Source organism: Spermophilus citellus (genome assembly GCF_964194105.1).
Source record: "Spermophilus citellus genome assembly, chromosome: 4".
Taxonomy (NCBI): domain Eukaryota; kingdom Metazoa; phylum Chordata; class Mammalia; order Rodentia; family Sciuridae; genus Spermophilus; species Spermophilus citellus.
In genome coordinates this window covers 106,979,491-106,991,996 of record NC_138185.1, presented here as the reverse complement: position 1 = coordinate 106,991,996, position 12,506 = coordinate 106,979,491, and the positions used below count along the sequence as shown (strand labels likewise).

The window sequence follows — 12,506 nt, the reverse complement described above, 5'->3', positions numbered from 1 at the left end:
GAGGCACTGTGGTTCAATCCTCAGTACTGCACATAACTAAATGAGTAAAATAAAAGTCCATCAACAACTAAAATTTTTAAAAAATGATACTGAACCTTAGAGGTCAGTTAAATTTACTGCTGTAATAAGGATTCTTTTTAAACTGTGTTGTTCCCTCTCTTCAAACAGCTGGAGCTGTACACAGATGGAAAAACATTTGGTCAGTGTTTTTCAGGACCCAATGCAGTCCCCACAGCTCTGCATTTGTCTAGATTTTATTTCTTCCTTGCATTGACATTTTTTCAGAACCAATGTATGCCATTCTGACGCTCTCTCCTGTGCTGAGCAAGACTGGATCATGGATGGTGTGCAGACTCAGTCCTTCCTCAGTTTCAGAGGCAGGGGCCACTATGAGAAAATCCTGCTTATTAGCAAAGATAAGCACTGACATGCAACTCAGCTTTTATTCCTTCAGTAATTCAGCTAGTTCCTGACCAGTCTCTTCAAATCTTTTTCTGTCTGTACTGTTAATTAAATATATAAGGATATCAGTATTTTCAAAATAAGTCCTCCAGGATGATCTGATTTTCCTCTGTCCACCAGTGTTCCATACATTCAGTTTAAAACCCTGTGATTTGTGATTGTACACTTCTGATGTTAAAACCCTGTGTAGAGGTGATATGGCTGATGTCTTCAGACATAAGCTGCTTCAGCAGAGTAGTCTTGCCAGCATCATCCAAGCCCAGGAGAAGGATTCTCACTTCCTGGTCTGGTGCACTTTTCAACTTGTGCAAAATGAAGAGTAAGCCTATCCTCCCACTGAGTCCCTCTTCCTCCTCCTTCTGTCTCCCTAACTACCACATCACACTATAATATTAGAAGAATAATACTTTTTTTTTTTTGGTACTGAGGATTGAACCCCGAAGGGCTTTATCACTAAGCTAAATCCCCAGCCCTTTTTAAATTTTTTTTTTTTTTGAGACAGGATCTCACTAAGTTGCCTAGGGCCTCACTAAATTGCTGAGGCTGGCCTCAAACTTGCAATCCTCCTGCCTTAACCTCCAGAGTTTCTGGGATTACAGGCCCACACCACCATGCCCAACTCAAAAGAGCAGTATTAATATTACCATTACCAATGTGATTATTGAAAATAGGTTTAATAAATTGTTTTGTGTGTGCTGTTTCCATTCCTCCTTCCCCATCTTTTTAAAAGTGAATCTTTTTTTCTACCATTTTAACCTGCATAACCCATTGGATTTTAGTATATTCATGAGGTACAACTATCACCACTATCTGATTCTAGAATACCTCTATCACCCCTAAAAGAAACCCTGCACCTCTCATTTCCCTTACTTCCCATTCCCTGGCAAACGCTAATCTGCTTTCTATTTCTACAAATTTGCATTTTCTGATATTTCATGTAAATAGAATCATGCAACATGTCCCCTTTTTTCTCTAGCTTCTTTTACTTAACATGTTTTCAAGGTTTATCTATGTTATATGTTATTTAAAAAAAATTGGGGGGTTATCAGGGATTGAATTCAGGGACACTCAACCACTAAGCCACATTCCCACCCTATACTGTATTTTAGAGACAGGATCTCACTGAGTTGCTTAGTGCATCACTTTTGCTGAGGCTGGCTTTGACCTTGAAATCCTCTTGTCTCAGCCTCCCAAGCCACTGGGATTACAGGTGTGTGCTACTGCACCTGGCAACATATGTTATTTTTTAAAATATATATATATTTTTTTTTAGTTGTAGATGAACACAAAGTATCTTTATTTATTTTTATGTGGTGCTGAGGATCGAACCCAGGGCCTCATGCATGTGAGGAAGCTACAGCCCTAGCCCCCAACATACGTTATTTTTTAAGTACCAAAAGCTCATCTCCACACACAAAGAGTTTGCTCCCGCTGATTTCAGTTTGTTCCTTATGGTGACCTGAAACCTCTGGTGAGTGGGAGCCATGTGCATATGCCAGACAGCATGAATGGCAACTGCTACCCAATGTTCAGGAGGCAGGATGGGCTGGGATATGGCTGGGAGAAGGTCAAATCCCAAGATGTGTCTCCCCTTAGCCTCTTAGTCAGAATGGCTCCTGGTGATGTGGGTCTAATTTTCACCTCTACAGGATACTGCAACTCTGCTCTCCCAAATGGATGGGGATTTTCAGCATTGAAATGTGAGCTAATGAGAACACCACAGTCAAAGACCTTGTTCTCCACCTGATTAGCTTTGGGGTATATTATGTCTGCAGAATCAGAGCATGAACACAGGGGAGCAAGTTACAATCTCTGAGCTGAGAGCCCTTCTAGTGAGATTGCTTCCTGTCCTTCATAAAAGGCTTAGCTGAGATATCCCTAAGACTTGGGAAATCTCTCAGCATCCCCTTTCCCAGCCAGCCCCACCAAAAAATAACATATTGCCACCAGAGCTCTGGACCCTCCCCTCCTATGTGCATGTCAGGTAGAGCCCTGATCACCATAAATTGAGTCAGTCTCCTCAACCAGTCTGGGAGACTCTTGAAAGCAGAGATGGTTGTTTTCGTTTTCTTTTTCTTTTTCGGTACTGGGGGTTGCAACCAGGGGCACTTTACCACTGAGTCATATCCCCAGCCCTTTTTATTTTTAATTTTGAGAGAGGGTCTCAATAAATTGCTGAGGCTGGTCTCGAATTTGCAGTCCTCCTGCCTCAGCCTCCCAGAATAGCTGGGATTACAGGCCTTTGCCACAGTGCCCTGGCCAGAGACTGCTTTATTCATCTTGTACTACCAGTGTCTGCTTCAGAGAGAACTCTCCACGAAAGTGTGATAAGTTAGAGAAGGAGGAAGTCAGTGAAGTGACAGTCCTGTTCCCTACACAGGCTGCCTGAGAGCAGTGACTTCACCTGTCCACTGCCAGCTTCCTTTCGTCCCACCAATAGGAAAACCTAGCACAAGACTGGGTGGGAGGTGACATGCACACGACTGATGGCTTCTTCCAGACTCAGAAAAACACTCATCCATGGGACTTGTGGGTAACATTTTTTATTCAGTTCAATTAAATATTTCCTGCACATTTCTGGATGCTTACGTTAGAATTGTATCTATTGCAACAAATAAATGGTTCTTAAGCTCTTATATATGACAAATGCCCACATGTAACTACAATGTAAGCTAGAATTAAAAGGTCATTGTATACAAACTTTTTTTGTTTAAAGTTGTAGATGGACACAATACCTTCATTTTTTTTTTATATGGTGCTGAGGATCAAACCCAGCGCCTCATACATGCCAGGCAGGTGCTCTACCACTAAGTCACAACCCTAGCCCCAACATTTTGTTTTTTTAGTTGTAGTTGGACACAATATCTTTATTTTATTTATTTATTCGTATGTGGTCTGAGGATTGAACCCAGGGCCTCACATGTGCTAGGCAAGTGCTCTACCACTGAGCCACAAACCCCAGCCACTGTATACAAACATTTTGAAAATAATATTTTATTCCGACATAGAGAAAGGAGACAAGGAGAAGGTGATTGAAACACCACTCCTCTCTCTAGTCCTGGTCCTAGTGTCAAGACAGTCCACACAGTTTCTCTTTCTGCTCCTCTTAGACACAAGTATTGGCCCTTCCTGAACAGAAACTGGAGTCTGACAAACAAGAGATCCTGTTTGCTCCTGTCTGGAGATAAGGCAGACAAAGGCGATTGCCCCCAGGCATGGTATCTCAGACCCCTGCAGTCAGAGTCTAGGCCTCAGGGCTCTCAGGTCCACAAGAGCGCACCTGTGCCTGAAAGTGCTCACAGCGGGGATGCTTTACTGTCAGCCCATAGATGGGGGTCATGTCCACCTTCATGCCCGGTGACACACTGAATTCCAGCTGCTGCATAAGAATGGCCATGAAGAGAAAGATCTCTAAGCGGGCAATGGTCTCTCCGATGCATTTGCGCTTGCCCAAGCCAAAGAGAATGACCTTCTCACTCAGTGTCTTGTCCACAGTGCCACTGGAAGTGATAAACCGTTCAGGCCGGAACACAGATGGGTCACCCCACAGCTTCCTGTAACCAGACAGAGGCAGCTGAGGTGGCATCTCAGGAAGTATCAAGTAGGTTGAGTCCCAAAGGACAGGGAATGGGCAAGTGGCCCATAAATAGGAAGATCTGAAGCTCAGGACAGGGTGGGCCCAGCCCGCCCTGGAGTTTGGCCATCCCTCTCAACTTACTGGTCATGGTTGATCTGCCACTGGTTCACAAAGACACAATGCCCCTTGGGGATGTAAAAGCCATTCAGATTTGTGTCTCTTGTAGTGCTGGGGAAGGAGGAAGTTCAGTCAGGCTCAGGGTCTCATGGGAATCCCCCTGTCTCCCATGCCATATCCCTTCCTCCTGATTGGGTGTAGAAACTAGAATAAGGCCAGAATCAGATGACAACTGGCCTGTGAGGCTTCACCTGTGGGGAATGGTGAAGGGGATGAAGGAGGAATGTCGGAAGAGCTCCAGGATAAAGGCCTCCATATAGGGCAGCTGGAGTTTGTCAGAGAGCCGGGGCCGCCGTTCCCTTCCAATCACTGTGTCTGCAAAACACAAAGGTCTGGATGTACTAAGGGGCTTCCCAGACCTTGACAGTGTCCCCTGCCTGGAACCCCTTCAACTGAGTCACCACCTACCTAGTTCCTCCTGGATCTTTCTCTGAATCCTAGGGTTTGTCACCAAGTACATTAAGCCCCAGGAGATGGCAGTTGTGACTGTGTCAAACCCTGGAGAGGGTAGAATAGAGAAGTTAGGCAGGTGGCAGATCAGGGTACATGGACATAGCAATAGCACAATGGGGTAATTCTTACCAGCTCCAAAGATGTCCAAAACGACATTAATGATCTTCTCATCCGAGAGTTGAATATTGGCATTCTTATCCAGCTTCCTGTCCTGACAGTGCTCAATCAGGCTGTCTGTGATGTCCCGGATGTGACCCTGGGTAGGAAGGACACACAGGTGAGCAAGATCCTAGGATCAGACTTACCTCTCCATCTGGGCCTGGTTCCTCACCATTACTATCACTAGCACCTTTGTTCAAAGGTGACACTCCCTGCAGCTGCTATCCCCACTTCTCTCTGCCTCTCCAAGGCCCTTTCCTACTTTAGAATACTGGTAGCCCCAACCCAAGGGACCCCTGATGCAGAGTCTGGCACTGTCATCATCTGCATGTGCTTTTTAAATTTCTTCTATTGTGAGGCCAGGAGACTAACTCTTCCTGATTCCTGCAACAACTGGCCCAGATCCTGAATGGGGTGGCTATTCAGTGGCTCTTGCTCTCTGATGGAAGCATAGAAGGGCTAATCAAGAAAAGTTCTATTTTCCTGCCAAAGAAGGAGTCCATTCCATTAACAGATTCTAATCCCTAGGATGAAGCCTCCCTGAGAACCTGCCAAACCCTATGCTGTTCCTCTTATCTCTGCTTCCCATCACCCACTTGCCTCTTCCTAGGCTTTACCTTCTCAAATTTTCTGTAGTGCTCCTTGACCAGCTTCCCAATGAAGTGTTCAAACTTCTTATTCAGGTCCTTGAAGCCATCCAGGGTAGGGTTGGGCAGGTAGCGGAGGATAGGGATGAAGTCAGCTGGGTATCCAGAGGCAGCCACCTCCCCAAACTCATTATTCAGGTTGACTAGATCAAGCAGCTCTTGGTTGTTATGGTCATAGCGCTGGCCAAAGCAAATGGCACAGATGACATTGGCAACTGACACCACCACATATCTGTAGGGGTCAAAGTGCCCAACATCTGCCATCAGCTCCTGGAACTTGCTGATTAAGCACTCAGCCTCCTTGCTCACATGCTCCTCCAAGTAGCAGGAGGATGCAGAAGTGGGGTCCGAGGCTATGGAGAAACTCTTCAGGGCACTCTGGGCCAGGCGCCTGCGGGCAGCCCACACTGGTCCAGAGTCTGGGCTGAAGGTCATGCTCTGGCCATCAGTAACAAAAGTGAAGGTGTAGAGGTCTGGCCGGCCCTTGAAGTCATCACCCTGCCTCACTAGGGCCTGATGGATGGTGTCCAGGCCACTCAACACCACCACAGGTGTGGTCCCAATGCGGATCTGCAGCACGTCCCCATATTTCTGGCTGAGCTTTGCCAGAGCCACCTGAGGGTTCTTCCCTAGGGTCAGCATGTGCCCTATCAAGGGCCAGCCCCAGGGCCCTGGTGGACTCTTTAGGCCTTTGGGGACCCGAGGCCTTGAGGCTCTGACCACCCAGAATACCAGGCAGAAGATGGCAGCAGCCAGGAGCAGCTCTGTGGCTGAGATAGAGAGCGGGAGTCCACCAGAAAGCATGATCTGTGGAGGGATCTTCCAGGTGGCTGCTGATAGGAAAGGAAAAAAAAATCAAGCCATCAGATGGAGGATGGGAGAAGCCAATATCCTAAAATGTCAATATGCTGGTCAAAGAAAGGAGAAAACTTCTCAGTCAGAACTGCTCACTGGGCACGAAGAAGAGAAGGGAGTTGGCAGAAACTGTTAAGTGTACCAAGAATTTCAGTAATTTGTCCTTCAGTCTTGGCCATAAGCTACAAGGGAGGCTGCAGTGAGACAAAGAGAGGTTAAGTAATTTGTTCAATGTCACACAGGAAGTGTTAGATATAGACTCCCCACCTGCTTTCAGAACACTTTCTTGGTACTGGGCATGGAACTCAGGCCCTTGCACACGCTAGGCAAGCAGTCTACCACTGAGCTACACCCCCAGTCTATTTTATATTTTATTTTGAGATAGATAGGCTAACCTTGAATTTGCCATCTTCCCGCCTCAGCCTTCCAAGAAGCTGTGATTATAACTCTCACAACACCTTCTATTAACTGCTGTACCAATTTAAAACAGAATCTTCTAATCTTTCTCTGTGGTTTTCATATAGTATCAGTACTATCATTTGCTTCCCATTATTTTTCCCCACAAACATATTCAAATAAACATATAATAATATGGGTCACCTCAAGACCCTTTGTGTCCTTACACCTGGGAAAACCATGCTCTCTCAGGAATTAGGGATCATCTGTTCCTTTGGCTTCATTTCACATTTGGGGAAACTGACCTATAGAGGGGACACTGACTTGCCCATCATCACCCAGAAATCAGTGAGAGTCAGGACTCAGAACTCTCAGGGAAAGCTTCCTGGAGTATCCACCTGCTGTCACAGGAACCTCCTTTGAAGATCAATGAGAGAATGTCCCCCAGAACCCTGTTCTCTACTGCTCAGGACCTAAGGAATCCTGCCAAACCCTGGGGCATAGTAGGGAGGGGACAGGAGACAGAAAGGCTGCTGCCCAAGCCACACTGTTCTCAGTCTCAGCTCTCTGAGTTCAATTGCTCCACAGTTTAAAAGTAGTTGAAAAACAGTCAGATTGAGTCCCCAGTAACAGAAATCCAGAACATATTTTTGTTGCACTCAATTCTTAATGAATAGGTTGGCTAGGCTACCCCCCCCCCAAACACCTTTGCAAGTCACCAAAAGGACAAAGAATAAATGGACAGTTCCCACCAGGTCAGGGCTGTAAGAAAACTGCAAACTGGAGTAAGGGAAATCAGGAATGGATCTGAATTTAACAGAAGCTGAGAAAAGACCTTCTAGGCTTGTCCTAGAAAGGATGTACAAATTCACAAACCACTCTCTCCCAAGCATCAGGCTTTGCCTGGGGCATCTGCTAGAGAACTAGACTAGAGGTCAAGAGAGCCAGTGTCTAGTCCAAATGGCCTTGGATTGGTTGTTTTACCTTTCTGGGTTCCGATTACATAACCTGCAAAAGAGGGTAAGACAATATTTCCCAATTCAGAGTGCCCAACTGCTTTCTAGGAAAGAGAAGACCCCAATCTGCCCTGGGTAACTTCACAGTCTTGCCTGCAAGGTTTCCTTAAAAGAGAACCACACAAGACAAGATGTAGGCTCCTCCCTCAAGCTCTACAGCTGCCTCAGGGGTGGGGAGGCTTCCTGGAGGAGCTGAACCCCCAAAGACTATAGATCTCTGATTCCCTTAGTGAGATGGGGATATTGCCAGCCTTGGTGTGCCATGGTATTCCCTTCCACACAATAAATGCCCCAAGGACCTCCAGACTTTGAAAAATAGTAAAAGGCCAAGGGGGATATGACTGGTGAGTTTTCAGGGACTGGTATTTCTAGCTCCTTGCATCAAACTGATGGTCTCACAGCAAAGGACAAAAGGAGACAGTTGACAGAGTAGAAAAGGCTCCTGGACTCCTGGTCAGATCAACCTCCCCACCCCCTACTGGGGACTGAACCTAGGGGCACTCTGTCACTGAGCTATATCTCTAGCCCTAAGTTTTCCAGGCTGAACTTGGACTTGCAATCCTCCTGCTTTGGTCTCCTGAGTACAGTGTGCTTCTGTGTGCCTGGCTTGTGATCAGCCCCTCTTGACCAGGCCAGGGCATCTCAGCTCTGATAAGCCACCCTTGGAGGGTAGAGGCCATCAGGGCTAGCAGAGTACAGCAAGTAAGAACCCATCCCATGCCCTCATTCACCTCTACCCACCCAGGGAGAAGGTCTACCCCCAATGTCACACACTCTGAGGGAGGGATTACACATACTCCCAGCTTCCCTCAGCTGTGTGTCCTCTTCCAGGATCCCAGATAGCCCCAGAGTTGTCAGGGAGTCAATGGAGATGGAGAGGAAGCATAGGTCCTGGAATCCTGAAAGGAGGGTGTCTATATCTAAAGATTTGTTGCTAACCATCGGACCCTGGGCAAGTTCTTTTCTTCTCTGGCCTCAGTTTCCCCACTAAGGGTCCAGACTACCTAGTCACTACAGTTGCTCTTAGCCTCCTTTTTTGGTGGTGCTAGACTAGCTGCTACCTAGAAAGACTTGGAGTCACCAAAAAAAAAAAAAAAATTTTTTTTTAGTGGGAGGGAAGGAGCAAGACAGAAGCTGCCCATTACTCACCTGCTGCTGCCTCCGAGGAGGTGCTGAGCTAAGTACAGTGGTCTGTGCGGCAGAGACCCCAAAGAGGTTCAAGGAAGGCTCCAGGGAACTGCCACCTTCAGGTTGAGGGTGCAGACACCACTACCTTTATAGGAGGCTGTGCGTGCGGCCACGCCTCCTTCTCTGAAGCTCCGGGACGGGGCAGAGGGAGGGGCAGGGAGGGGGATGGTCGCTTCAGGAAGGAGAAATGGGTAGGGGTATAGATGAGAACCCACTACGGGAACCTCATCTAGGTACTGGCACGGAAGAGGGTGAGGACTGGGGACACTTGAGACCCCCCACTTTCATGGACAGCCCCAGAACTCAGCCAAGGGAGGGGTTTGATGGAGAAGTCCCAGACATCCTGAAGAGAGGGTATGGGGGCTCCATCCTGGAGCACCTGTACTCATCTCCATCATTTTTACGCCCATCAGAACAAAGGGTGGGCAAGTGCTTTTCTACCCACTATAAGCCAATGGGTGGCAGGCAGACACGGGCAGGGTCGCTGGATCGTGACCACCTTCCCCGGGGCTAGTGAGTCCCAGCTTGCATGAGAAGCTCAGCGACCCTAGCCCCAAGGTCACCGGGCCCAAAAGGCCACAAGCGCCCTGTTCTCGCAGAGACTGGACGGCCAGTAGAAGTTCGCGCTCCTTGATGGAGGGGCGGGAATAGATGGTATGGCGTATAGTCTAGCTGAGCGCTAACGGCTCACTGCCACCTCCTAGGGGCACCTTAGGTTGCAACGCAGGGACACCTCCACCGGGGACCCACCCGCCCTCGAGCTTCCCTCTTGATTCCCAGGACTGCTACAGCTTTGATTGGCGATACAGAGAAACTAGGCGGCGAGTGGGGCTTCGTGCGGGTGGCCGACGAGAGGGTTAGGAGTCCCGGAGCGAGGTAGAGGGTGGGAGCCCAGGAACCGGGAGGGGGCGCCTGGCGCGCAGCTTCCCCACGCTAGCTCGCGTGCGCCTGCTACATCCCTCCAGGGGGCAGAGGTCGGGCCGCCCATCCCGGCCCCACCTGGCCCGGGGCGCGGTGCCCTGGAGTTGCGTGAGAAGAGCCCGGAGGCTTGCACAGCCACCCAGACGCCCAACTCCCCCGCTTGGCGCGGGTCTCGGCACAGTCACGCGAGGCGGGGGAGGGGTATGGGGGCGTGGCTCTTAAAGTGCCAGTCTCTGCAGGGCGTAGGGCTGGGGGGTGGAGGTAGAGAGAAGAAAGCGTCGCGAGTGCGCGATTGGATGGAGCGGGACTGGCGGTGCAAAGGGCCAGGGTTTGCGTGCGGAGTAGGCTTCTGCATGCCAGGAAGGTCTGCATATGTCCACATTTTTGGTCCACGCCTGCGGCAGAACACGCAGTCCCTGTACTGCCCTGCACGCCTGGCTTTCTGCCTTGGAGGCAGGGTCAGGACCCCTACGGAGCTCTCTTCATGTGATATATCCAGGGAGAAAAGTTTTATTCGCGTGTCTAGCAGAGCCTGTCCCCAATTAACACCACTCTCCTTCTCTGACTGGCTCCGGAACTCAGCACTGTCATGTATCCTGTAACCCAGGCCAGAAAACAACCTCATTAGCCCCTTCACGTCCCACTCCAGTCAGATACCACCTCATGCAATGCGCAAATATTTACCAAGCGCCATGTGCCTGGCACTATTCTGAGCCGGTGATTGATATAGAGGTGAACAAAACTGACGAAGCTCCAGCTCTGTTGGGCCTTACATTCTGATGGGGGAAACAGCTAATAGACAAGCAAATGCAGAGAATAGCAGCAGGTGAAAAGTGCTATAGGAAAAAATAAATGAGCATAGAAGGGGTAACAATGACAAAAAGATATGCAATTCCACATAGGGTGGTTGACAAACGGCTCGCTGAGATGACACTGAACAGAAGCAGAAGTTTGCAATCAAGAATCTAGGTGCACAGGTATCTGGACGAAGAGTGCACCAGCAAACGGAACAGAAATATGATATGTCAAGAGCTATGTAATGTTTTGAACAACTAATAATAAAAAATAAATAAATAAGTAATAAAAAAAGAAGAAGGAGACAGAAAAAAAAAAGAAGAAGCCTTGCACATTTGCTTCTAGAGAGGGGTGGTAATTCCAGAGACCAAAGGAAATGTGTGGGGGTCGTGGGAATTCTCCTGCCATCTAGTTCCCTGAGGGGAAGGGATGAGATGCCAGGGGGGACCCTGACACCTGTGCAGGGAGCACACCATTAAGAAACATGAGACTTCCTCCATGTGAGATGGAAATTTTACTGGGGTCTGAGCTGAGCAATCACTCTGGTTCCTGTGCCCAGAATATACTAAAGAGGCAAGGACACTTCTCCATTTTGAAGACTGTTCATCTCCACTGCCACACCCTCATCTATACCTTCATCATTACCCCTTAAGTACTTAGCCTTCAAACTGGGTTCCCATTAACCTTGATCTTTCCAAATCTTTCTTCCCCAAGGAGCCCTTTTCAGAAATGCAAAACCTCTTGGGACTGGGGCTGGGGCTCAGTGGTAGAGCACTTGCCTAGCAAGTGTGAGGCACTGGGTTGGATCCTCAGCATTACATAAAAATAAATAAATAGAATAAAGACATTGTGTCCATCTACAACTAAAAAATATTTTTAAAAAATGCAAAACCTCTTTCTGTCACCACCCTTTTAAAACAGATTTGGCATCTCAGGACAGAAACAAGAATCTTTAGCAGAATGTACCAGGTCTGCCAGCCTCTACTCCTAAGTCCCCCCTACTCTGAGCCTCAGATAAAACATCACTTCTTCCAAAAAGCCTTCCTGAATCTTCTCCACAGCAGATCAGATTTCTCCTGGTCTCCAGTTCTAACACCTTTCTCCAAAATAATTCTCAGTATATTTGACATTTACTATGAACCAGACCCAAACTTGCCACTTCTTTCTGGTTTTACAGAAAATCAACCTGTGGGAAATTGATTTGATGTGCCAAGTTCAGGTAAGGCATGAATGTCTGGTAAAGGAATTGGACACAGCAGTATTATAGATGGTGTACACGGCAAGAGTGACGTGGAACCCAAAGTGCTAATGCTATCATGGTGGTACTAATGCTCTAATGGTGGCACTTGGGCAACAGAATAGGCAGGAAATAAGGGAGCTGGGCTCTTTCAGAATTCTTCTAGTAATTCCACTCCATACATCCTGACTCCGCCTGAGAAGAAGTCTGGCCTTCTGTTTTAGTTGGAACTAGAGCTATAGAGAGTAGAATGAGCCCATGTGGAAGCCATGGAAAAGAAGTGAGAAGCAAAGCAGTCCCAGACTTCCAAGCCTGTTCTGCAGCCTACAAACCTTTCCCTCAATTTCCCTGAGTCTCCACCAAAGCCCCAGCTTGAGAGACTCATGGCAGCCCACTCAGCAGGGCCTAAAGACTATCTAGTGCTGGGGCTCCTGGCCAGGGACCCAGGAAATCCTTGTTCTTGGTGCTTTGAGTTACTCATGTTCTCTTGACTCCAAACAAATTCATTAACAAAGTTAACAAAGCCAATTCCTTCTCAGGTGGAGACCCTAATGCCAGGAAGGAAAAGGTCCAGTGACATGTGGCAAATCAACTAAGAACTCTGATTTCTTGCTTCCAGGCCA

At 47.9% G+C, this 12,506-nt stretch overlaps 1 protein-coding gene across 2 annotated transcripts; it reads right to left on the bottom strand.

Annotated features, from left to right (window-relative positions):
• Nucleotides 1-2,987: 2,987 nt before the first annotated feature.
• Nucleotides 2,988-9,003, bottom strand: CYP1A1 (cytochrome P450 family 1 subfamily A member 1). 2 transcript variants are annotated; one of them, XM_081292944.1, is made up of 7 exons: nucleotides 8,892-9,003; nucleotides 5,446-6,308; nucleotides 4,799-4,925; nucleotides 4,625-4,714; nucleotides 4,408-4,531; nucleotides 4,181-4,267; nucleotides 2,988-4,016 (listed from the first exon to the last, which is right to left on the bottom strand). In XM_081292944.1, exons 2-7 carry the CDS (start codon nucleotides 6,277-6,279, stop codon nucleotides 3,707-3,709), a joined length of 1,572 nt encoding a protein of 523 aa, XP_081149070.1. In that variant the 5' UTR covers nucleotides 6,280-6,308; nucleotides 8,892-9,003; the 3' UTR covers nucleotides 2,988-3,706. The 2 variants fall into 2 exon arrangements, with proteins under 2 accessions (XP_081149070.1, XP_081149071.1); XM_081292945.1 differs by having other exon boundaries at nucleotides 5,446-6,305; nucleotides 8,892-8,990.
• Between the last annotated feature and the right edge of the window lie 3,503 nt (nucleotides 9,004-12,506).